Raw genomic sequence first — 25,000 nt, 5'->3', positions numbered from 1 at the left:
AGCGCGAGAGAGAGAGAGCGCGAGAGAGAGAGTGCGAGAGAGAGAGAGAGCGAGAGAGAGATGGAGAGAGAGTGCGAGAGAGAGATGGAGAGAGAGATGGAGAGAGAGATGGAGAGAGAGCGAGCGCGAGCGAGAGAGAGCGCGAGCGAGAGAGAGAGAGCGCGAGCGAGAGAGAGAGAGCGCGAGCGAGAGAGAGAGAGCGCGAGCGAGAGAGAGAGAGCGCGAGCGAGAGCGCGAGCGAGAGAGAGCGCGCGAGCGAGAGAGAGAGCCGCGGAGAGGAGAGCGCGAGAGAGAGCGCGAGGAGAGAGAGAAAGAGAGCGTGCCGGAGATGGGCAAGATGCGCAGCGAGCGGGAGAGAGCGAGCGAGAGAGCCGGATAGACGCGGAGGCGAGGAGAGGCCAGAAGAAGAGCGAGCTGAGAGGAGCCAGGAGAGGAGCGAGCGAGAGAGCCAGACGAGAGCGAGCGAGAGAGCCAGCGAGAGCGAGCGAGAGAAGCCAGCGAAGAGCTAGCGAGAGAGCCAGCGAGAGCTAGCGAGAGAGCCAGAGGAGAGCCAGAGAGAGCTAGCGAGAGAGCCAGAGAGAGGCTAGCGAGAGGAGCCAGAGAGAGCGAGCAAGGAGAGCCAGAGAGAGCGTACGGCGAGAGAGCCAGAAGAGAGCGCGAGAGCCAGAGAGGAGCGAGCGAGAGAGCCCAAGCGAGAGGCGAGCGATGAGAGCCAGCGAGAGCTAGCGAGAGAGCCAGCGAGAGCTAGCGAGAGAGCCAGCGAGAGCTAGCGAGAGAGCCAGAGAGAGCTAGCGAGAGCCAGAGAGAGCGAGCGAGAGAGCCAGAGAGAGCGAGCGAGAGAGCCAGAGAGAGCGAGAGAGCCAGCGAGAGCTAGCGAGAGAGCCAGCGAGAGCTAGCGAGAGAGCCAGCGAGAGCTAGCGAGAGAGCCAGCGAGAGCTAGCGAGAGAGCCAGAGAGAGCTAGCGAGAGAGCCAGAGAGCGACCGTGAGAGCCAGAGAGAGCGAGCCAGAGAGCCAGAGAGAGCTAGCGAGAGAGCCAGAGAGAGCTAGCGAGAGACCCAGCGAGAGCTAGCGAGAGAGCCAGCGAGAGCTAGCGAGAGAGCCAGAGAGAGCTAGCGAGAGCCAGAGAGAGCGAGCGAGAGAGCCAGAGAGAGCGAGCGAGAGAGCCAGAGAGAGCGAGCGAGAGAGCCAGAGAGAGCGAGCGAGAGAGCCAGAGAGAGCGAGCGAGAGAGCCAGAGAGAGCTAGCGAGAGAGCCAGAGAGAGCTAGCGAGAGACCCAGCGAGAGCTAGCGAGAGAGCCAGAGAAAGCCAGAGAGAGCTAGCGAGAGAGCCAGAGAGAGCTAGCGAGAGAGCCAGAGAGAGCCAGCGAGAGAGCCAGCGAGAGAGCCAGCGAGAGAGCCAGAGAGAGCGAGCGAGAGAGCCAGAGAGAGCTAGCGAGAGAGCCAGAGAGAGCTAGCGAGAGCTAGCGAGAGAGCCAGCGAGAGCTAGCAAGAGAGCCAGAGAAAGCTAGAGAGAGCTAGCGAGAGAGCCAGAGAGAGCCAGCGAGAGAGCCAGCGAGAGAGCCAGCGAGAGAGCCAGAGAAAGCTAGCGAGAGAGAGCCAGCGAGAGCCAGCGAGAGAGCCAGAGAAAGCTAGCGAGAGAGCCAGCGAGAGCCAGCGAGAGCCAGCGAGAGAGCCAGCGAGAGAGCCAGCGAGAGAGCCAGCGAGAGCCAGAGAGAGAGCCAGAGAGAGAGCCAGAGAGAGAGCCAGAGAGAGAGCCAGAGAGAGAGCCAGAGAGAGCTAGCAAGAGAGCCAGAGACAGCTAGCAAGAGAGCCAGAGACAGCCAGCGAGAGCCAGAGCGAGCCAGAGCGAGCCAGAGATCAATGTTGAGAGATGGAGATAAACACAGCGGGATGGAGAGAGCAGAAGAAAGCTGAGTGAAGGAGTGTTATTTCAGACATCTTTTGTTACTCCTACCTTCCTGCTGTCTCTCTGAGTCATTTGACTCCCACCTGCTCTGAGAGAACATGACTGCTTTCCAGAAGGCACCCTATTCCCTATATACACACTACACTACTGTTGACCAGAGCGGCAGAGCACTATGGGCCCTGGTCAAAAGTAGTGCACTATAAAGGGAATAGGATGCCATTTTGGGACGTAGGCCATGTAGGCGTCTGGCAACAAGGAAGCTATTGATCAGCCAATGCACCATGCTGCTCTGCCTACACTCTGCTCCCAAACAAATCAATGTTATCCTTCAGCTCTACCTACGCTTCTCCAGTGTTCTGCATCCAGAATCAAGGACCTCAGCTACGCGGAGGAGGCTGGCATTGTGGCAGAGCCATCAATAAACAGGTGATAACCCTCAAACAGAAAATAGCACACATCATATGTGACATGTTTTCAGACATTTCCCCCGGTCAGCAACAGATGAACATGGGGGAAAAAATTGGACAATCACTTTAGTACTTTTTGTGAAAAATAACTTGCTTTGTCCAGTTTGGGTGGGGGGGGGGGGGGGGGGGGGGGGGGCGAGAGGTGATGGACAGGGGATGTTTTGGTGTGAGTGTGTGTCCGTGCGTGTATAGGTGTTTGTGTGTCCGTGCGTGTGTAGGTGTGTGTTTGTCCGTGAATATGTGTGTGCCTATGCGTACACACATCTATCCTACTCACCAATGCATGAAAGGACGACACAGAGAAGATTCCGAGGCGTCCCATGGCCAGCTTGGTGGGTCTGGAGGCGACGGCTAGCAGACGTTTGGGGTTGGGCAGCTCCCCTCCCTGCAGACTGGCCAGGTAACAGCGGAACCGGAACAGACCCATGTGGAACTGTTCTAAATTCTGCTCCCACAGAAAGATCTAGAACACACAAACAACAACAAACCATTCAAAATGGGGGCAATCCAGGATTGGTACATACATATTTTCTCATGGCCGGTCAGCCCTTGCATCCATAGCTCTGTCTATGAATTTCAAAGTAGTTACACTTCACCAGCCCCATAACTCAGATGTTTATCAAAACAAGTGGCGGGGTGACAGTTTTGTTGTTGTCTTATTGAATCCCAGATTGCCCCTTTAATTGGTGCTCATCAGAGAGAAAGAGAAAAGAGATGCATGAGAGCTTTTAACAGCTCTTCTGATCTGGTGGCTGTTATTACAGGATCTATGCGTGGCTGACTCCCACACAAAGTCTCTCCGTCCGCGACGCCTCTCTCTCTCCCTCTCCCTCCCTCCCCAACAAAACCTTTCGTTAGTGGCCCCAAGGAGCCCTAAGATGGTGTCCAAGCCCTTCCTCGATTCTCTGCTTCCAGTCGTGTTGTTTACAGTCCTACTGACCTGCCTGCTCCCTGCAGCTCTGTAGTCTAATGGCTGCTGTTGACCTGCTGTGTAGCTCTAACATGTCTACTGGGATAGTGTTTACCAGGGCACTGGAGCAGCACATTGTCACTATTCATCAGTGTGTCCCCTCTCCTCTCAGTCCCAGTCCTGTACTAGTTAGTTGTTGGGCGAGTGGTGCTAGAGCCAGGGTGGAGGGGGAAAGGAGCCACTTCCCTCTGCCAACTAGCCCAGAGAAGAAGGGAGAATACAGGACATTCCTCTGTCAGATATGGGCTGGGATCTGGAGCTGTTTCTGAGGAGCAGGGCTTACTTCTATTCAGATCAGCACAATGTGTAACCGGACCCTGCAAGCTGCGTGTGCCAACCAGCCAGACAACCAGGCCCTAAACCAGCCAGCCATCCCAGCAGACAAACCAGCCAAGCAGGCAGCCAACCAGGCCCTAAACCAGCCAGCCAGCAAGGCAGCCAATCCAGGCCCTAAACCAGCCAGCCAGCAAGGCAGCCAATCCAGGCCCTAAACCAGCCAGCCAACCAACCAACCAGCCAGCCAGTTAGCCAAGCAGGCAGCCAATCAGGCCCTAAACCAACCAGGCCCTAAACCAGCCAGCCAACCAACCAGCCAGCCAACCAGGCCCTAAACCATCCAGCCAATTAGCCATCTCTTTCTATCCCCCTCTCCCTCCTTCTCGGGTTCAGTAGCTGACCCAGTGTAGACTTCCTCTTCTTGGTATCAGTCCCACCAATGAGCTGCATATCTCCCAACCTCTTCCTTTTAAAGGTGCACTATGCAGAAGTCCTTGTCTCAGACCTACACCAGACCTCATCATGACTGGAGAGGTCCCTGTCTCAGACCTACACCAGACCTCATCATGACTGGAGAGGTCCTTGTCTCAGACCTACACCAGACCTCATCATGACTGGAGAGGTCCCTGACTCAGACCTACACCAGACCTCATCATGACTGGAGAGGTCCCTGTCTCAGACCTACACTAGACCTCATCATGACTGGAGAGGTCCCTGTCTCAGACCTACACTAGACCTCATCATGACTGGAGAGGTCCTTGTCTCAGACCTACACCAGACCTCATCATGACTGGAGAGGTCCCTGTCTCAGACCTACACCAGACCTCATCATGACTGGAGAGGTCCCTGTCTCAGACCTACACCAGACCTCATCATGACTGGAGAGGTCCCTGTCTCAGACCTACACCAGACCTCATCATGACTGGAGAAGTCCTTGTCTCAGACCTACACCAGACCTCATCATGACTGGAGAAGTCCTTGTCTCAGACCTACACTAGACCTCATCATGACTGGAGAGGTCCCTGTCTCAGACCTACACTAGACCTCATCATGACTGGAGAAGTCCTTGTCTCAGACCTACACTAGACCTCATCATGACTGGAGAGGTCCCTGTCTCAGACCTACACCAGACCTCATCATGACTGGAGAAGTCCCTGTCTCAGACCTACACCAGACCTCATCATGACTGGAGAGGTCCCTGTCTCAGACCTACACCAGACCTCATCATGACTGGAGAGGTCCCTGCTGCAGACCTGGACTAGACCTCATCATGACTGGAGAAGTCCTTGTCTCAGACCTACACTAGACCTCATTATGACTCATCATGAAGTCCCTGCCTTAGACGTGGATGGACATGAGCTAGGTGTATCTGACCATAGGGCTCTGACAATGTCTGTGAGTACTCCTGCACTTCAGCTCCACCCCAAACATCCCTTGACACGTCCGTCTTCCAGGAGTCTGTTTGCCCTGCCCTACAAGTTGACGGTGATAAGTCCACCCCGATGAGATGGATGACCTGTATAACATCACTCTAAGCAACAACTTGACCATGTAAAGTATCCTTCCCATGGTCCTCCCCATGGTTCGGAGGAGCTGCACAGCATGAAGACCCATGGCCCCCAAGCTAGAGTGTCTGTGGAAGGGTACTGGCCTATAAAGTCCTCCTACTGGCCTATAAAGTCCTCCTACTGGCCTATAAAGTCCTCCTACTGGCCTATAAAGTCCTCCTACTGGCCTATAAAGTCCTCCTACTGGCCTATAAAGTCCTCCTACTGGCCTATAAAGACAATCAGTCTAGCTGTCTCAAAGCAGTCCATTCCACCTTCTACTTTAACATGACAACAACCGAGGACATCCCAGGACTTTGTTCTCTACCATCAGTCCCCTCTTCTTGTTCTCCACCATCAGTCCCCTCCTCTTGTTCTCCACCATCAGTCCCCTCCTCTTGTTCTCCACCATCAGTCCGCTCTTGTTCTCCACCATCAGTCACCTCCTTCACCCTACAGACTCTGGCCCTCCCATAGCAACTACCGAACACTATATTTACAAAAGTATCTGGACACCCCTTCAAATGAGTGGATTCGGCAATTTCAGCCACACCCGTTGCTGACAGATGTACAAAATCGAGCACACAATCATGCAATCTCCATAGACAAACATTGGCACTCGATTGGCCTTACTGAAGAGCTCAGCGTGTCAAATTTCTGCTCTGCTAGAGCTGCCCTGGTCAACTGTAAGTGGAAATGTCTAGGAGCAACAACGGCTCAGCCGCGAACACTCACTACCGAGTTCCAAACTGCCTCTTGAAGCAACGTCAGCACAAGAACTGTTCGTCGGGAGCTTCATGAAATGGGTTTCCATGGCCGAGCAGCCGCACACAAGCCTAAGATCACCAAGTGTCGACTGGAGTGGTGTAAAGCTCGCCACCATTGGACTCTGGAGCAGTGGAAAAGCGTTCTCTGGAGTGATGAATCACGCTTCACCATCTGGTAGTCCGACTGACGAATCTGGGTTTGGCAGATTCCAGGAGAATGCTACCTGCCCGAATGCGTAGTGCCAACTGTAAAGTTTGGTGGAGAAGGAATAATGGTTTGGGGCTGTTTTTCATGGTTAAGGCCCCTTAGTTCTAGTGAAGGGAAATCTTAACGCTACACCATGCAATGACATTCTAGATGATTCTGTGCTTCCAACTTTGTGGCAACAGTTTGGGGAAGGCCCTGTCATGTTTCAGCATGACAATTCCCCCCATGCTCAAAGCAAGGTCCATACAGAAATGGTTTGTTCGGTTGGAAGAACTTGACTGGCCTGCCCAGAGCCCAGACCTAAACCCCATCGAACACCTTTGGTATGAATTGGAACGCCGACTGCGATCCAGGCCTAATCGCCCAACATCAGTGCCCGACCTCCCTAATGCTCTTGTGGCTGAATGGAAGCAAGTCCCTGCAGCAATGTTCCAACATCTAGTGGAAAGCCTTCCCAGAAGATTGGAGGCTGTTATAGCAGCAATGTTCCAACATCTAGTGGAAAGCCTTCCCAGAAGACTGGATGCTGTTATAGCTGCAATGTTCCAACATCTAGTGGAAAGCCTTCCCAGAAGACTGGAGGCTGTTATAGCAGCAATGTTCCAACATCTAGTGGAAAGCCTTCCCAGAAGACTGGAGGCTGTTATAGCTGCAATGTTCCAACATCTAGTGGAAAGCCTTCCCAGAAGAGTGGAGGCTGTTATAGCAGCAATGTTCCAACATCTAGTGGAAAGCCTTCCCAGAAGACTGGAGGCTGTTATAGCAGCAATGTTCCAACATCTAGTGGAAAGCCTTCCCAGAAGACTGGAGGCTGTTATAGCAGCAATGTTCCAACATCTAGTGGAAAGCCTTCCCAGAAGACTGGAGGCTGTTATAGCAGCAAAAGGGTGACCAACCCCATATTAATGCCCATGATTTTGGAATGAGATTTTCGACGATGCTTTTGGTCATGTAGTGTATTTGCTGAGTTCTTCAAGGCTAAAATCAACACCATGAGAGAGAACATTGTTTCCAACCCTAACCCCACTCTAGCTCCTACCCCATATCTGGCCCTATTCTAAGTCACTTTGCTCTGGTCTCACCTGTTGCTGTGTTAGAACTAAAATTAAAAACTACCAGTGACCCCTCGACCCTATTCCAACCACACTGGTCAAAAGATGCTCAGCCGCTCTCATCCAGTTTGGAACCAACCTGTTCAACAAGTCCATCAACACTGGACCAGTGCCGTCAATATTCACAATCACTGCCATCACCCCTTTGCTCAAGAAAACCATTCCTTGACCAAGACCTCTCAAACTACAGGCCTATTATCAACCTCCCATTTCTATCTAAAGTCCTGGAGAAGATCGTGGCAACTCAACTTCACTCACACCTAGCTCTAACCAGCTTTATGAGGCTCTCCTGAGTCTGGCTTCAGACCCATGCATAATACTGAGACAGCCCTGGTGAATGTTGTTAATGACCTGCCCATGGCTGCAGATAGAGGATCCCCCACCATCTTGATTCTTCTGGACCCGAGTGCAGCTTTTGACACAGCAGATCACACAATTCTACTGCAGCGCCTCAGAGAGCACACTGCCATCTGTGGGACTGCCCTAAACTGGTTCACCTCCTACCTCTCTAATCGTAAGCAGTACATCACCCTCTGTGACGCAAGATCCTAGGAGACCACCATAACCTGCTGTGTTCCTCAAGGGTTAGCGCTAGGACCCACTGTCTTCGTTCTTCACATGCTCCCACTTGGCCAGATCTTCAAGACAACAACACAGTGTCCATTTCCACTGCTCCACAGACCACATACAGGTGTACATTAAAACCAAGCCTGACACTACATCTGGTCTGTCAACTTTGTTGGAAACATGGATGCAGAACAACTTCCTCCAACTCAACAACAGCAAGACAGAGGCCATGCTGATATTCAGCCCCCAGCAGACTACCAACTCCTGCAGCATCCGCCCTGCCATAGACGGCCACATCATCCCCCAACTCCTGCAGCGTCCGCCCTGCCATAGACGGCCACATCATCCCCCAACTCCTGCAGCGTCCGCCCCCGGTAACCAAGATTTTACGGCCCAAACCACTCCCTTTACCCGGGATAAATAACTGAGAGAAAACGGTAAATTAGAATACACTATTTATATCAACAGTATGATGTTAAATTATATGCAATGTCTAAATGTGACTTCTCTACAGCCTCTGAATGATGAATCAACGCTCAGGGTGGGGACAGACGGCCCATCTCAGGGTGGGGACAGACGGCCCATCCCAGGGTGGGGACAGACGGCCCATCTCAGGGTGGGGACGTCTGTCCCCACCCTGAGATGGGTTATGCATAGTAAACTTATAGCCTCTGTCTCTTGCGCAATAGACCCACACCTGTGCAGGAATGCAGGAAAAGATAAGACTGGAACAGCTTGCTGGATTCATTATATATTTTTTGCATTTCTTATACCAATAGACTATTCGAAGAGGGACGCAAGCTCTTGTTTGCTGAATGTTAAATACAGTAGCCAACAGAAAGGAGGAGCGAACCACACAATAACAGTTATTTATTCAGACCCATAACCATTCAATCTTTATGAAGAGAAGTGAAAGCCTTCTGCATCTAATTCTAGTCCTATGTTATTCTAGCATGTCATTAGAATGATAAAGATAAGGACAATAAAACATATTTAATTTAGCCTAACTGTTGAAAGCAAGGAAGGAATGAAGCAACATTAGAGAGAGAAAAGAGAGGTTCAGTTGAAGTCTGAAATTTACATACACCTTAGTTAAATGCATTTAAACTCAGTTTTTCACAATTCCTGACATTTAATCCTAGTAAAAATTCCCTGTCTTAGGTCAGTTAGGATCACCACTTTATTTTAAGAATGTGAAATGTCAGAATAATAGTAGAGAGAATGATTTATTTCAGCTTTTATTTCTTCCAGCTTTTTCAGTTCTGCCCACAAACTTTCTTTAGGATTGAGGTCAGGGCTTTGTGATGGCCACTCCAATACCTTGACTTTGTTGTCCTAAAGCCATTTTGCCACAATTTGGGAAGTATGCTTGGGGTCATTGTCCATCTGGAAGACCCATTTGCAACCAAGCTTTAACTTCCTGACTGATGTCTTGAGATGTTGCTTCAATATATCCACATCATTTTTCTGCCTCATGATGCCATCTATTTTGTGAAGTGCACCAGTCTCTCCTACAGCAAAGCACCCCTGCAACATGATGCCGCCACCCCCGTGCTTCACGGTTGGGATGGTGTTCTTTGGCTTGCATGCCTCTCCCTTTTTCCTCCAGACATAACCATGGTCATTATGGCCAAACAGTTCTATTTTTGTTTCATCAGACCAGACATTTCTCCAAAAAGTATGATCTTTGTCCCCCATGTGCAGTTGCAAACCGTAGTCTGGCTATCTTATGGCGGTTTTGGAGCAGTGGCTTCTCCTTGCTGAGTGGCCTTTCAGGTTATGTCGATATAGGACTTATTTTACTGTGGATATAGATACTTTTTTACCTGTTTCCTCCAGCATCTTCACAAGGTCCTTTGCTGTTGTTCTGGGATTGATTTGCACTTTTCGCACCAAAGTACGTTCATCTCTAGGAGACAGAACGCGTCTCCTTCCTGAGCGGTATGAGGGCTGTGTGGTCCCATGGTGTTTATACTTGCGTACTATTGTTTGTACAGATGAACGTGGTACCTTCAGACGTTTGGAAATTTCTCCCCAGGATGAACCAGACTTGTGGAGGTCTACAATTTTCTCAGGTCTTGGCTGATTTCTTTTGATTTTCCCATGATGTCAATCAAAGAGACACTGAGTTTGAAGGTAGGTCTTGAAATACATCCACAGGTACACCTCCAATTGACTCAAATTATGTCAATTAGCCTAACAGAAGCTTCTAAAGCCATGACATAATTTTCTGGAATTTTCCAAGCTGTTTAAAGGCAGTGAACTTAGTGTATGTAAACTTCTGACCCACTGGAATTGTGATACAGGGAATTATAAGTGAAATAATCTGTCTGTAAACAATTGTTGGAAAAATGACTTGTGTCATGCACAAAGTAGATATCCTAACCGACTTGCCAAAGCTATAGTTTGTTAACAAGAAATTTGTGGAGTGGTTGAAAAAACAAGTTTTAATGACTCCAACCTAAATGTATATAAACTTCCGACTTCAACTGTATGCGTCAGCTTACTAAATTATACAAATAGACCCTATTGTACTTCAAAGTTAAAATCACATTCACTAGCCTGTACTTGTAACTTTGTAGGCCGTACGTGCTGCACCAGAATCGCATGTTCTCTCCCTGCTTTATCATGGTTTGAAGGATGTGCGTAATTCCAGTCCATACAATACAATAATACAGTTCACACTCCAAGAAGATTAGCCAACTGGAGCTAGTTAGCTATACCCAGAATTATGTTATTCTGTCGGGCAGAATGTGCAGTAGCTTTTATCATATACTATATGCATTAGATTACAGCACAATCATTTGGGCTTTTTAAGTCTTGTGTTAATAAAATGTCTTTAATGTATGGCTCAACAGGCTCAGGGCGCATCAGGCTTGAATTGTTGCTCAAATATCGAATCAAATCCAGACATAGGCCTATTTATATGCTTTATAATGCTTAATAATGCTTTTGAATGACAATTCCGGTTTTGGCGGGAAATACCGGGTTCCATTTCTAAAATACCCTGAAAATATTCAAACCTATTGGCTAACTATCCCTCAAAGAATTGACTTTAAAATGATTCTGCCGGTCTACAAAGCCTTAAATGGCATCGGGCCTTCACTTCTACTCTTCCCCTATGAACCTGCACACACCCTATGGTCAATATCTCCCATCTCTCTCTCTAACCTGGTCCAGTATGGTCTTCCTCTTCTTGGCGTCGGTCACGGCACTGAGCTGCATGTCTCCCATCTTCTTCATCTTCTCGTCCATGTCGATCTTCTGCTCCAGCTTCTTAATCTCCGCCCTCAACAGACGCACCGTGTCCTCCCGGTGATGCTGCCTGGCAACCGCCGCCGCGCACGCCGAGTGGATGGCCGTGATCCAGTTCTCCAGCTCCGTCTGGCTGCAGGTCTACAGGGGTCAGAGGTTAAGGGTTAATGGACAGGAGAGGTCGTCAGAGACAGTCGATAAAGAGCTAATCTTCTGGGTCATAGACACCTTTACTGCCAACAGCTGCATTTTCATTGTCAACAAATGGTTATTGAGTCCTTTACTGAACACTAACAGTATCTACCTCTTCAACTAACATCACACAGACCAGGTCTCTGAAGACAGAAACGGCATGCCAGGTCTCTGAAGACAGAAACGGCAGGCCAGGTCTCTGAAGATAGAAACGGCAGGCCAGGTCTCTGAAGACAGAAACGGCAGGCCAGGTCTCTGAAGACAGAAACGGCAGACCAGGTCTCTGAAGACAGAAACGGTAGGCCAGGTCTCTGAAGACAGAAACGGCAGGCCAGGTCTCTGAAGACAGAAACGGCAGACCAGGTCTCTGAAGACAGAAACGGCAGACCAGGTCTCTGAAGACAGAAACGGCAGGCCAGGTCTCTGAAGACAGAAACGGCAGGCCAGGTCTCTGAAGACAGAAACGGCAGACCAGGTCTCTGAAGACAGAAACGGCAGACCAGGTCTCTGAAGACAGAAACGGCAGACCAGGTCTCTGAAGACAGAAACGGCAGGCCAGGTCTCTGAAGACAGAAACGGCAGACCAGGTCTCTGAAGACAGAAACGGCAGACCAGGTCTCTGAAGACAGAAACGGCAGACCAGGTCTCTGAAGACAGAAACGGCAGGCCAGGTCTCTGAAGACAGAAACGGTAGACCAGGTCTCTGAAGACAGAAACGGCAGGCCAGGTCTCTGAAGACAGAAACGGCAGGCCAGGTCTCTGAAGACAGAAACGGCAGGCCAGGTCTCTGAAGACAGAAACGGTAGACCAGGTCTCTGAATACAGAAACGGTAGATCAGGTGTCTGAATACAGAAATGACCAAGCAGATTAGAACACTGTACATCTAAGATTTTTTTAAAAATCAGACAATTTTGAGATCAATTGAGGCATTTTCATTCACATAATTATTCCATCAAGATCAAGAGAGGTGACATTGTGAGGTGACACAGCCTTCCTGACCAAGGAAGGACACACACAGAGCCTTCCTGACCAAGGAAGAGGATTGTGTCCCTTAGAGAGTTAGAGGCAACACACACACACACACCACCTACCTGGAAGAGAAAAGCGTCCCCTAAAGAGTTGCTGAGGCAGAAGACAAAGTCCTTCTTGGGGTGTTCAGGTACGGCCTGGACGATACTGTTCTCAGCCCACACCGCATGTTTAGGAGCACTGTTGTGGTCGATCCCCGACCGCCCGTCTGTCTCGTAGAAGAACAGAGTGCATCCTGGGAGAAGACGGGGAAAAGGGAAGTTACTCAAAACCATCAATTGATCAATCACATGTAAGTATATAGCTCTTTTTTCCTATAACATTTGTCACAAAGCGCAAAATGCACTGATTTCATAAATATCAATAAAAATGTCCTCCAGTGATTTTAGAACCTTTCCTGTTGAAAAGTGATATCCCTAGTATAAATACAGTAAAGTACACACTCAAGGGTAAAAAATAAATAAATAATTGGAGCAAAATAGTGTTTTTTTTTAGACAACAGCAGACTGCAAGGAGCTGGACTGATGGGAAGTGGTGATGTCATCAGCCTCCCCCCTTGCCTGAGGAACAACAGAGGAGCAGTAGAGAACTAAAGATGGAAGGTCTCCTCCCTCCTCCTCCTTGTGCCATGTCACGACTTAACTGGCCCACCGATTGAAATGTGCCTTTTGTTAAGTCAGTCAGGTGTTAAATGAGGTGAAAAGGAGACTGGAGTGCCACTTTAATGCGATGCTCATTTCTAGAAAGTAATATCTTTCTTCCTTTAAATATCTTACAGGGGGACATTTCCCTGCAGAAAACACAACAAATTAAATAAATAATAGCTTGATTTTTAAAATCAATTTAATTCTGCTCTCCAGTGGCCAACAGTAAGTAGTGCAGGCCTGGATTCTCCAGGAGGGAGCTGGCATCATCAGAACGCTGATGTGACTCCAGAACGCTGATGTGACTCCAGAACCCTGATGTGACTCCATAACGCTGATGTGACTCCAGAACTCTGATGTGACTCTAGAACTCTGATGTGACTTTAGAACGCTGATGTGACTCCATAACGCTGATGTGACTCTAGAACTCTGATGTGACTCTAGAACTCTGATGTGACTCCAGAACGCTGATGTGACTCCAGAACGCTGATGTGACTCCAGAACTCTGATGTGACTCCAGAACTCTGATGTGACTCCAGAACTCTGATGTGACTCCAGAACGCTGATGTGACTCCAGAACGCTGATGTGACTCCAGAACGCTGATGTGACTCCAGAACTCTGATGTGACTCTAGAACGCTGATGTGACTCTAGAACTCTGATGTGACTCTAGAACTCTGATGTGACTCTAGAACTCTGATGTGACTTTAGAACGCTGATGTGACTCTAGAACGCTGATGTGACTCTAGAACTCTGATGTGACTCTAGAACTCTGATGTGACTTTAGAACGCTGATGTGACTCTAGAACGCTGATGTGACTCTAGAACTCTGATGTGACTCTAGAACTCTGATGTGACTCTAGAACTCTGATGTGACTTTAGAACGCTGATGTGGTCCAGTCAAGTGGGTTTAAAGGCCTACTCTGTGATATTTAAATTAAGTCCCAAAGGGAACACTACTCCCTATTGAGTCCACTACTTTTGACCAGGCCCTGTAGTGCACTGTATAGGGAATAGGATGTGATTTGAAACATATACAGTCAAGAGGTGTTAGAGATAACGGGCAGTATCAGGACATCTACACGGGTGTGAATAAATACAAATGTACTTTACTGAATACAGTACTAAATTAGATTTTAAATACCTCTTCAGAAACTCATACAACCTGTGTGTTGCTGAAATGTCTTTTAAAGCATCTGTGTGTATGCATATAACGGGGTATGGCTAAGGACAGGGTATAGTAGTAGTAGTAGTAGTAGTAGTAGTAGCAGGGTATAGTAGTAGTAGTAGTAGTAGTAGTAGTAGTAGTAGTAATAACAGGGTATAATAGTAGTAACAGGGTATAATAGTAGTAACAGGGTATAGTAGTAGCAGTAACAGGGTATAATAGTATCAGTAACAGGGTATAGTAGTAACAGTAACAGGGTATAGTAGTAGTAGTAACAGGGTATAGTAGTAGTAGTAGTAGTAGTAGTAGTAACAGGGTATAATAGTAGTAGTAACAGGGTATAGTAGTAACAGGGTATAGTAGTAGTAGTAGTAGTAACAGGGTATAGTAGTAGTAGTAGTAGTAGTAAAAACAGGGTATAGTAGTAGTAGTAGTAGTAACAGGGTATAGTAGTAGTAGTAGTAGTAGTAGTAACAGGGTATAGTAGTAGTAATAACAGGGTATAATAGTAGTAGCAGGGTATAATAGTAGTAACAGGGTATAATAGTAGTAACAGGGTATAATAGTAGTAGTAACAGGGTATAATATTATCAGTAACAGGGTATAGTAGTAACAGGGTATAATAGTATCAGTAACAGGGTATAATAGTATCAGTAACAGGGTATAGTAGTAACAGGGTATAATAGTATCAGTAACAGGGTATAATAGTATCAGTAACAGGGTATAGTAGTAGTAGTAACAGGGTATAATAGTATCAGTAACAGGGTATAGTAGTATCAGTAACAGGGTATAGTAGTAGTAGTAACAGGGTATAATAGTAGTAACAGGGTATAATAGTAGCAGTAACAGGGTATAGTAGTAGCAGTAACAGGGTATAATAGTAGTAACAGGGTATAGTAGTAGTAGTAACAGGGTATAATAGTAGTAGTAACAGGGTATAATATTATCAGTAACAGGGTATAGTAGTAACAGGGTATAATAGTATCAGTAACAGGGTATAATAGTATCAGTAACAGGGTATAGTAGTAGTAGTAACAGGGTATAATAGTATCAGTAACAGGGTATAGTAGTAACAGGGTATAATAGTATCAGTAACAGGGTATAATAGTATCAGTAACAGGGTATAGTAGTAGTAGTAACAGGGTATAATAGTATCAGTAACAGGGTATAGTAGTATCAGTAACAGGGTATAGTAGTAGTAGTAACAGGGTATAATAGTAGTAACAGGGTATAATAGTAGCAGTAACAGGGTATAGTAGTAGCAGTAACAGGGTATAATAGTAGTAACAGGGTATAGTAGTAGTAGTAACAGGGTATAATAGTATCAGTAACAGGGTATAATAGTAGCAGTAACAGGGTATAATAGTAGCAGTAACAGGGTATAATAGTAGTAACAGGGTATAGTAGTAGTAGTAACAGGGTATAATAGTATCAGTAACAGGGTATAATAGTAGCAGTAACAGGGTATAATAGTAGTAACAGGGTATAGTAGTATCAGTAACAGGGTATAGTAGTAGTAGTAACAGGGTATAATAGTAGCAGTAACAGGGTATAGTAGTAGTAACAGGGTATAGTAGTAGTAGTAACAGGGTATAATAGTATCAGTAACAGGGTATAATAGTAGCAGTAACAGGGTATAATAGTAGTAACAGGGTATAGTAGTATCAGTAACAGGGTATAATAGTAGTAGTAACAGGGTATAATAGTAGTAGTAACAGGGTATAATAGTAGTAGTAACAGGGTATAATAGTAGTAACAGGGTATAATAGTAGTAACAGGGTATAGTAGTAGTAACAGGGTATAATAGTAGTAACAGGGTATAATAGTAGTAACAGGGTATAGTAGTAGCAGTAACATGGTATAATAGTATCAGTAACAGGGTATAATAGTAGCAGTAACAGGGTATAATAGTAACAGGGTATAATAGTAGTAACAGGGTATAATAGTAGTAGTAGTAGTAGTAGTAACAGGGTATAATAGTAGCAGTAACAGGGTATAGTAGTAACAGGGTATAATAGTAGTAGTAACAGGGTATAATAGTAGTAGTAACAGGGTATAATAGTAGCAGTAACAGGGTATAATAGTAGTAGTAACAGGGTATAATAGTAGCAGTAACAGGGTATAGTAGTAGTAGTAACAGGGTATAGTAGTAGTAGTAGTAGTAGTAGTAGTAGTAAACAGGGTATAATAGTAGTAGTAACAGGGTATAGTAGTAGTAGTAGTAGCAGTAACAGGGTATAATAGTAGTAATAACAGGGTATAGTAGTAACAGGGTATAATAGTATCAGTAACAGGGTATAACAGTATCAGTAACAGGGTATAATAGTAGTAACAGGTTATAATAGTAGTAACAGGTTATAATAGTAGTAACAGGGTATAATAGTATCAGTAACAGGGTATAATAGTAGCAGTAACAGGGTATAATAGTAGCAGTAACAGGGTATAGTAGTAGTAACAGGGTATAGTAGTAGTAACAGGGTATAATAGTAGCAGTAACAGGGTATAATAGTAGTAACAGGGTATAATAGTAGTAGTAACAGGGTATAATAGTAGCAGTAACAGGGTATAATAGTAGTAACAGGGTATAATAGTAGTAACAGGTTATAATAGTAGTAACAGGGTATAGTAGTAGTAACAGGGTATAGTAGTAGTAGTAGTAGTAACAGGGTATAGTAGTAGTAACAGGGTATAGTAGTAGTAGTAGTAGTAACAGGGTATAGTAGTAGTAGTAGTAGTAACAGGGTATAATAGTATCAGTAACAGGGTATAATAGTAGTAACAGGGTATAGTAGTAGTAACAGGGTATAGTAGTAGTAACAGGGTATAGTAGTAGTAACAGGGTATAGTAGCAGTAACAGGGTATAATAGTAGTAACAGGGTATAGTAGTAGTAACAGGGTATAGTAGTAGTAACAGGGTATAATAGTAGTAACAGGGTATAATAGTAGTAATAATAATAGTCAGAGTTATAGTAATAATAGTAACAGCAATAATAATAATAATAATAATAGTAATAATAACAGGGTATAATAGTAGTAGTAGTAGTAGTAGTAGTAACAGGGTATAGTAGTAGTAGTAGTAGTAGTAGTAGTAACAGGATATAGTAGTAACAGGGTATAGTAGTAGTAACAGGGTATAGTAGTAGTAGTAGTAGTAGTAGTAGTAGTAGTAGTAGTAACAGGGTATAGTAGTAGTAGTAGTAGTAGTAACAGGGTATAGTAGTAACAGGGTATAGTAGCAGTAACAGGGTATAGTAGTATCAGGGTATAGTAGTAACAGGGTATAGTAGTAGTAACAGGGTATAGTAGTAGTAGTAGTAACAGGGTATAGTAGTAGTAACAGGGTATAGTAGTAACAGGGTATAGTAGTAGTAACAGGGTATAATAGTAGTAACAGGGTATAATAGTAGTAACAGGGTATAGTAGTAGTAACAGGGTATAGTAGTAGTAACAGGGTATAGTAGTAGTAACAGGGTATAGTAGTAGCAGTAACAGGGTATAGTAGTAGTAGTAGTAGTAGTAACAGGGTATAGTAGTAGTAACAGGGTATAATAGTAGTAACAGGGTATAGTAGTAGTAGTAACAGGGTATAGTAGTAGTAGTAGTAGTAACAGGGTATAGTAGTAGTAGTAACAGGGTATAATAGTAGTAGTAACAGGGTATAGTAGTAGTAGTAACAGGGTATAGTAGTAGTAGTAACAGGGTATAATAGTATAAATAATAGTAACAGCAATAATAATAAGACTAATAATAGTAGTACTAATAGTAATACTAATAATAGTAATAATAAAAATGGTAATATTAAAAATAATGATACTAACAGTAATAATAATAACAATAATAATAGTAATAAGTAATAATGGTAATAAGAATAGTAATAATAGTAATAATAATAATAATAATAATAACAATTTACTTGACACCCTGCATCATAACACTTTATGACACGGTCACAACCATGTCATAAAATGTCAACCTGTCATAATACCTTCATAACATGTTCATAACCTGTCATGACCCACATTATGGCTTATATGATCAAGCATTATGATCATCATGATCATATAAGCCAGATAGGCCTATCACGTACATGCCCTTATGTCAATCATCGGTCAAAAAGAGGGTGTCTTGTCCTGCTCCTGAAATCTGCTCCTGCATTCATCCCAGTCATCAGCAACAGAGCATTGGGGTAGGTGCATGTCTGACATCAATGTGTGCACAATTACAACGATAATTTAATATAGTCAATTTCAGAAAACATTATATAACATACTGATGACAAGTAGGCTATGGTGTAACAGAATGTTTTGCCTTGTGTGGTAAGTTTTGACACTCTAATGTAGGTGTCCATAACCAGCCATAAAATAACACAATATATGCCAAGTAAAGCGTTAGATAGTAGTGTGTATAGATACAGTATATACTGTAGGGTATGTACCTTTGAGGCAGACCCAGTAGCTTTTCCACTTCCTCCTGGTGGCTGACTCCACCTTCTTGTTCTTCTTGTGAACCAGGAAGTTCTTGACAGCCAGACGGCCCGCCTTCCTCACGGTTCCCTGGGCAACGCTGAGCAGGGGATCTGATTGGTAGGCTGAGCTCATGACGCTCTGCTCGTCACTCAGGGCTGACCCCGCCTCCTCCAGACTCTCTGTCTGACACGAGCTCATCTCCAACTCCTGATCATAACAACATTACATTCAAATCAATAAAACTTTATTGTCCCCGAGCAAACAGCAATTTGTTTGCAGCATAAACTACTGAATAACAGACTACCGTAATTTCCGGACTATAAGCCACAACTTTTTTCCCACGCTTTGAACCTCGCGGCTTAAACAATGACGCGGCTAATATATGGATTTTTCCCGCTTTCAAATTTTTGGGAAAGGAGATGACTTCAGTGGTTTCAGTGCACAGGAGGAGGAAGACAGTGACCAATGACTTTCTTGGTAGGCTACTGTTTACTGCTAATTTTTTATTTTTTGTTACAAGCCGTGTTTCGTTAAAGCCTATTTATTTTTGTTACAAGCCGTGTTTCGTTAAAGCCTATTTATTTTTGTTACAAGCCGTGTTTCGTTAAAGCCTATTTATTTTTGTCACAAGCCGTGTTTCGTTAAAGCCTGTGTAAAGTTCATTTGTTTCAATGTACCGGTAGGCACCTGCGGCTTATAGACATGTGCAGCTTATGTATGTTCAAAATAATATATATTTTTTTAATTCAGTGCGGCTTATATTCAGGTGCGCTCAATAGTCTGGAAATTACAGTAAATAGAAACTTGGCAACAACAACTTCCCGAGTTACACCAGGAATGCATAATCCCTCCATCAGTGCTCAGACTCCACAATAGTCAGAGAGGCTGGACTGAGGGCTTGTAGGCCTGTTGTAAGGCAGGTCCTCACCAGACATCACCGGCAACAACATCGCCTATGGGCACAAACCCACCATCGCTGGACCAGACAGGACTGGTAAAAAGTGCTCTTCACTGACGAGTCACAGTTTTGTCTCACCAGGGGTGATGGTCGGATTCACGTTCATCTTCAAAGGAATGAGCGTTACACCGAGGCCTATACTCTGGAGCGGGATCGATTTGGAGGTGGAGGTTCCGTCATGGTCTTGGGTGGTGTGTCACAGCATCATCAGACTGAGCTTGTTGTCATTGCAGGCAATCCCAATGCTGTGCGTTACAGGGAAGACGTCCTCCTCCCTCATGTGGTACCCTTCCTGCAGGCTCATCCTGACATGACCCTCCAGCATGACAATGCCTCCAGCCATACTGCTCGTTCCATGCGTGGAATGTCAGTGTTCTGCCATGGCCAGCAAAGAGCCCGGATCTCAATCCCATTGAGCACGTCTGGGACCTGTTGGATCGGAGGTTGAGGACTAGGGCCATTCCCCCCAGAAATGTCCGGGAACTTGCAGAACTTGGTGGAAGAGTGGGGTAACTGAAGATCTTGTACAACGCTGTGTACTACTCCCTTCACAGAACAGCGCAAACTGGCTCTAACGAGACTAGAAAGAGGAGTAGGAGGCCCCGGTGCAAAACTGAGCAAGAGGTCAAGTACATTAGAGTGTCTAGTTTGAGAAACAGACGACTCACAAGTCCTCAACTGGCAGTTTCATTAAGTAGTACCCACAAAACACCAGTCCCAACGTCAACAGTGAAGAGGCGACTCCGCGATGCTGGCCTTCTAGGCATTGAAGGGAGTAGTACACAGCGTTGTACAAGATCTTCAGTTTCTTGGCAATTTCTCGCATGGAATAGCCTTCATTTCTTAGAACAAGAATAGACTGACGAGTTTCAGAAGAAAGTTATTTGTTTCTGGCCATTTTGAACCTGTAATCAAACCCACAAATGCTGATGGTCCAGATACTCAACTAGTTTAAAGAAGGCCAGTTTTATTGCTTCTTTACCGTAATTTCCAGACTATTAAGCGCACCTGAATATAAGCCGCACCCACTGAATTTTAAAAATATTATTATTTTGAACATAAATAAGCCGCACATGTCTATAAGCCGCAGGTGCCTACCGGTACATTGAAACAAATTAACTTTACACAGGCTTCAACGAAACATGGCTTGTAACAAAAATAAATAGGCTTTAACGAAACACGGCTTGTAACAAAAAATTAGCAGTAAGCTTTAGTTGTCTTTTTGCACTGAGTCAATTCCTCATGCTGCTGTTTCCAACGTCTTATCATCGACTCATTAAGACCAAGCTCCCGTGCAGCAGCTCTATTTCCTTTTCCAACAGCCAGATCAATCGCCTTCAACTTGAAAGCTGCATCATATGCATTTCTCCATGTCTTTGCCATGATGAGGGTGACAAAATGACTACCGTAATCAGAATGATGGGAAGTTTGAGAGCGCTCGATTTAATCTAAACAGTAAACAAAAAAGTTGTTTGACATTAACCCGTTCGGCAATTTCATTGGTCTAACGAAAGCTTCATGCCGCCAAAAAACTGAGCACGTCACAGAATGTGTTTTTTTGGAGAAAAAAAAATTTGAAAGCGGGAAAAATCCATATATTAGCCTCGTCATTGTTTAAGCCGCGAGGTTCAAAGCGTGGGAAAAAAGTAGCGGCTTATAGTCCGGAATTTACGGTAATTAGTACAACAGCTGTGCTAACATAATTGCATTTTTTACATTTACATTTTAGTCATTTAGCAGACGCTCTTATCCAGAGCGACTTACAGTAGTGAATACATACATTTCATTTTCATTTCATGCATTTTTTTTTTTTGTACTGGCCCCCCGTGGGAATCGAACCCACAACCCTGCCGTTGCACACACCATGCTCTACCAACTGATTGGTAGCCTTTTAAAATGATAAACTTGGATTAGCTAACACAACGTGCCATTGGAACACAGGAGTGATGGGCCTCTGTTCGCCTATGAAGATATTCCATTAAAAATCTGCCGTTTCCAGCTACAATAGTAATTTACAACATTAACAATGTCTACACTGTATTTCTGACCAATTTGATGTTATTTTAATGGAAACAAATGTGCGTTTCTTACAAAAAAAGGACATTTCTAAGTGACACCAAACTTGTATGTGTGTGTGTGTGTGTGTGTGTGTGTGTGTGTGTGTGTGTGTGTGTGTGTGTGTGTGTCTATATATATATATAGACACACACACACACACACACACACACACACACACACACACACACACACATACATATATATATATATACACACACACACACGTGTCTGTGTGTACACATACATACACATTCATATACACACACACACAGTCGGAAGTTTACATACACTTAGGTTGGAGTCATTAAAACTCGTTTTTCAACCACTCCACAAATTTCTTGTAAACAAATTATAGACAAACTTTTGGCAAGTCGGTTAGGACATTGTTTAAGCACTTCAAAGGACTGCAGACGAGGAGACAGAAGTATGTACAGTTGATGCATACATACATACATACATACATACATACATACATACATACATACATACATACATACATACATACATACATACATACATACATACATACATACATACATACATACATACATACATACATACATACATACATACATACAGTTGAAGTCGGAAGTTTACATACACTTATGTTGGAGTCATTAAAACTCGTTTTTCAACCACTCCACAAATTTCTTTTTAACAAACTATAGTTTTGGCAAGTCGGTTAGGACATCTACTTTGTGCATGACACAAGTCATTTTTCCAATAATTGTTAACAGACAGATTATTTCACTTATATTACACTGTATCACAATTCCAGTGGGTCAGAAGTTTACATACACTAAGTTGTCTGTGCCTTTAAACAGCTTTGAAAATTACAGATAATTATGTCATGGCTGTAGAAGCTTCTGATAGGCTAATTGACATCATTTGAGTCAATTGGATGTGTACCTGTGGATGTATTTCAAGGCCTACCTTCAAACTCAGTGCCTCTTTGCTTGACATCATGGGAAAATCAAAGGAAATCAGCCAAGACCTCAGAAAAAAAAGTGTAGACCTCCACAAGTCTAATTTCCAAACGCCTGAAGGTACCACGTTCATCTGCACAAACAATAGTACGCAAGTATAAACACCATGGGACCACACAGCCGTCATACCGCTCAGGAAGGAGACGCGTTCTGTCTCCTAGAGATGAACGTACTTTCGTGCAAAAAGTGCAAATCAATCCCAGAACAACAGCAAAAGGACCTTGTGAAGAAGCTGGAGGAAACAGGTACAAAAGTATGTATATCCACAGTAAAACAAGTCCTATATCGACATAACCTGAAAGGCCACTCAGCAAGGAAGAAGCCACTGCTCCAAAACCGCCATAAAAAAGCCAGACTACGGTTTGTAACTGCACATGGGGACAAAGATCGTACTTTTTGGAGAAATGTCCTCTGGTCTGATGAAACAAAAATAGAACTGTTTGGCTATAATGACCATCGTTATGTTTGGAGGGAAAAGGGGGAGGCTTGCAAGAACACCATCCAAATCCGTGAAGCACGGGGATGGCAGCATCATGTTGTGGGGGTGCTTTGCTGCAGGAGGGACTGGTGCACTTCACAAAATAGATGGCATAATGAGGCAGGAAAATTATGTGGATATATTGAAGCAACATCTCAAGACATCAGTCAGGAAGTGAAAGCTTGGTTGCAAATGTGTCTTCCAAATGGACAATGACCCCAAGCATACTTCCAAAGTTGTGGCAAAATGGCTTAAGGACAACAAAGACAAGGTATCGGAGTGGCCATCACAAAGCCCTGACCTCAATCCTATAGAAAATGTGTGGGCAGAACTGAAAAAGCGTGTGTGAGCAAGGAGGCCTACAAATCTGACTCAGTTACACCAGCTCTGTCAGGAGGAATGGGCCAAAATTCACCCAACTTATTGTGGGAAGCTTGTGGAAGGTGACCTGAAACGTTTGACCCAAGTTAAACAATTTAAAGGCAATGCTACCAAATACTAATTGAGTGTATGTAAACCTCTGACCCACTGGGAATGTGATGAAAGAAATAAAAGCTGAAATAAATCATTTACTCTACTATTATTCTTACATTTCACATTCTTAAAATAAAGTGGTGATCCTAACTGACCTAAGACAGGGACTTTTTTACTAGGATTAAATGTCAGGAATTGTGAAAAACTGAGTTTAAATGTATTTGGCTAAGGTGTATGTAAACTTCAGACTTCAACTGTATATATGTGTGTGTGTGTGTGTGTATGTGTGTGTGAATCATCACCCACCTGTCTGAAGTTCTCATAGACCCCCTGGATCCCCTCACTGGGCGCTCCCCCGCTGCTGCTTCCGCTGTCACTGCCAGCGAACAGGCTCCGCCCCGCCGCCGAGCACACGGAGAAGGACATAGACATGGTCTTATAGCGCCGGGACTGATGCTCCACCCCCTCCGCCGTCACCCCGTCGATTCCACTGTCCTCGTACTCACTGCCCTCTCCGGCTGTCACATCCTGGAAACACACACGTACAGACACACACACAGGTAGAGGTGGGACGGACGGACACACACACGGGTAGAGGTGGGACGGACGGACGGACACACACACAGGTAGAGGTGGGACGGACGGACGGACACACACACAGGTACAGACATACGGGTGAGATACACACACACACAGAGGTAGAGGTGAGACACACACACACACACACAGTGTCTATGGACATTCTACTGGTCTACTGACACGTAATCAGACTGACAGTAAAGCGTCAGGCTCCCGTCCTGTCACACTACTAGAGACCATACTGTCTCCGCAGATGTAGAGGATGCAACCCTGCCCTTAAACATGTTGAGCTCATTGATCCTAGCCTAGCCTACACATACTGATCCTAGTCTACCTGATCCTAGCCTACAGATACTGATCCTAGTCTACCTTAGCCTAGCCTACAGATACTGATCCTAGTCTACCTTAGCCTAGCCTACAGATACTGATCCTAGCTTAGCCTAGCCTACAGATACTGATCCTAGTCTACCTTAGCCTAGCCTACAGATACTGATCCTAGCTTAGCCTAGCCTACAGATACTGATCCTAGTCTACCTTAGCCTAGCCTACAGATACTGATCCTAGCCTACCTTAGCCTAGCCTACAGATACTGATCCTAGTCTACCTTAGCCTAGCCTACAGATACTGATCCTAGTCTACCTTAGCCTAGCCTACAGATACTGATCCTAGCCTACCTTAGCCTAGCCTACAGATACTGATCCTAGGCTACCTTAGCCTAGCCTACAGATACTGATCCTAGCCTACCTTAGCCTAGCCTACAGATACTGATCCTAGTCTACCTTAGCCTAGCCTACAGATACTGATCCTAGTCTACCCTGCAGATACTGATCCTAGCCTACCTTAGCCTAGCCTACAGATACTGATCCTAGTCTACCCTGCAGATACTGATCCT

General features: G+C 45.0%; 1 protein-coding gene across 1 annotated transcript in view; it reads right to left on the bottom strand.

Moving 5' to 3' along the window:
- The window catches only part of LOC115163807 (T-lymphoma invasion and metastasis-inducing protein 1), a gene marked incomplete in the record, with an annotated part of 181,316 nt that overhangs the window by 86,829 nt on the left and 69,487 nt on the right, over window positions 1-25,000 (bottom strand). The window contains 5 exon segments of the mRNA XM_029715989.1: window positions 2,651-2,836; window positions 10,992-11,216; window positions 12,360-12,532; window positions 18,545-18,782; window positions 23,836-24,057. Coding sequence (XP_029571849.1) covers window positions 2,651-2,836; window positions 10,992-11,216; window positions 12,360-12,532; window positions 18,545-18,782; window positions 23,836-24,057 — 1,044 coding nt within the window.

Source organism: Salmo trutta, chromosome 26 (assembly GCF_901001165.1).
Source record: "Salmo trutta chromosome 26, fSalTru1.1, whole genome shotgun sequence".
Taxonomy (NCBI): Eukaryota; Metazoa; Chordata; class Actinopteri; order Salmoniformes; family Salmonidae; genus Salmo; species Salmo trutta.
Note: the sequence above shows the minus strand (reverse complement) of the source record. Positions and strands in the feature narration are given on the sequence as shown.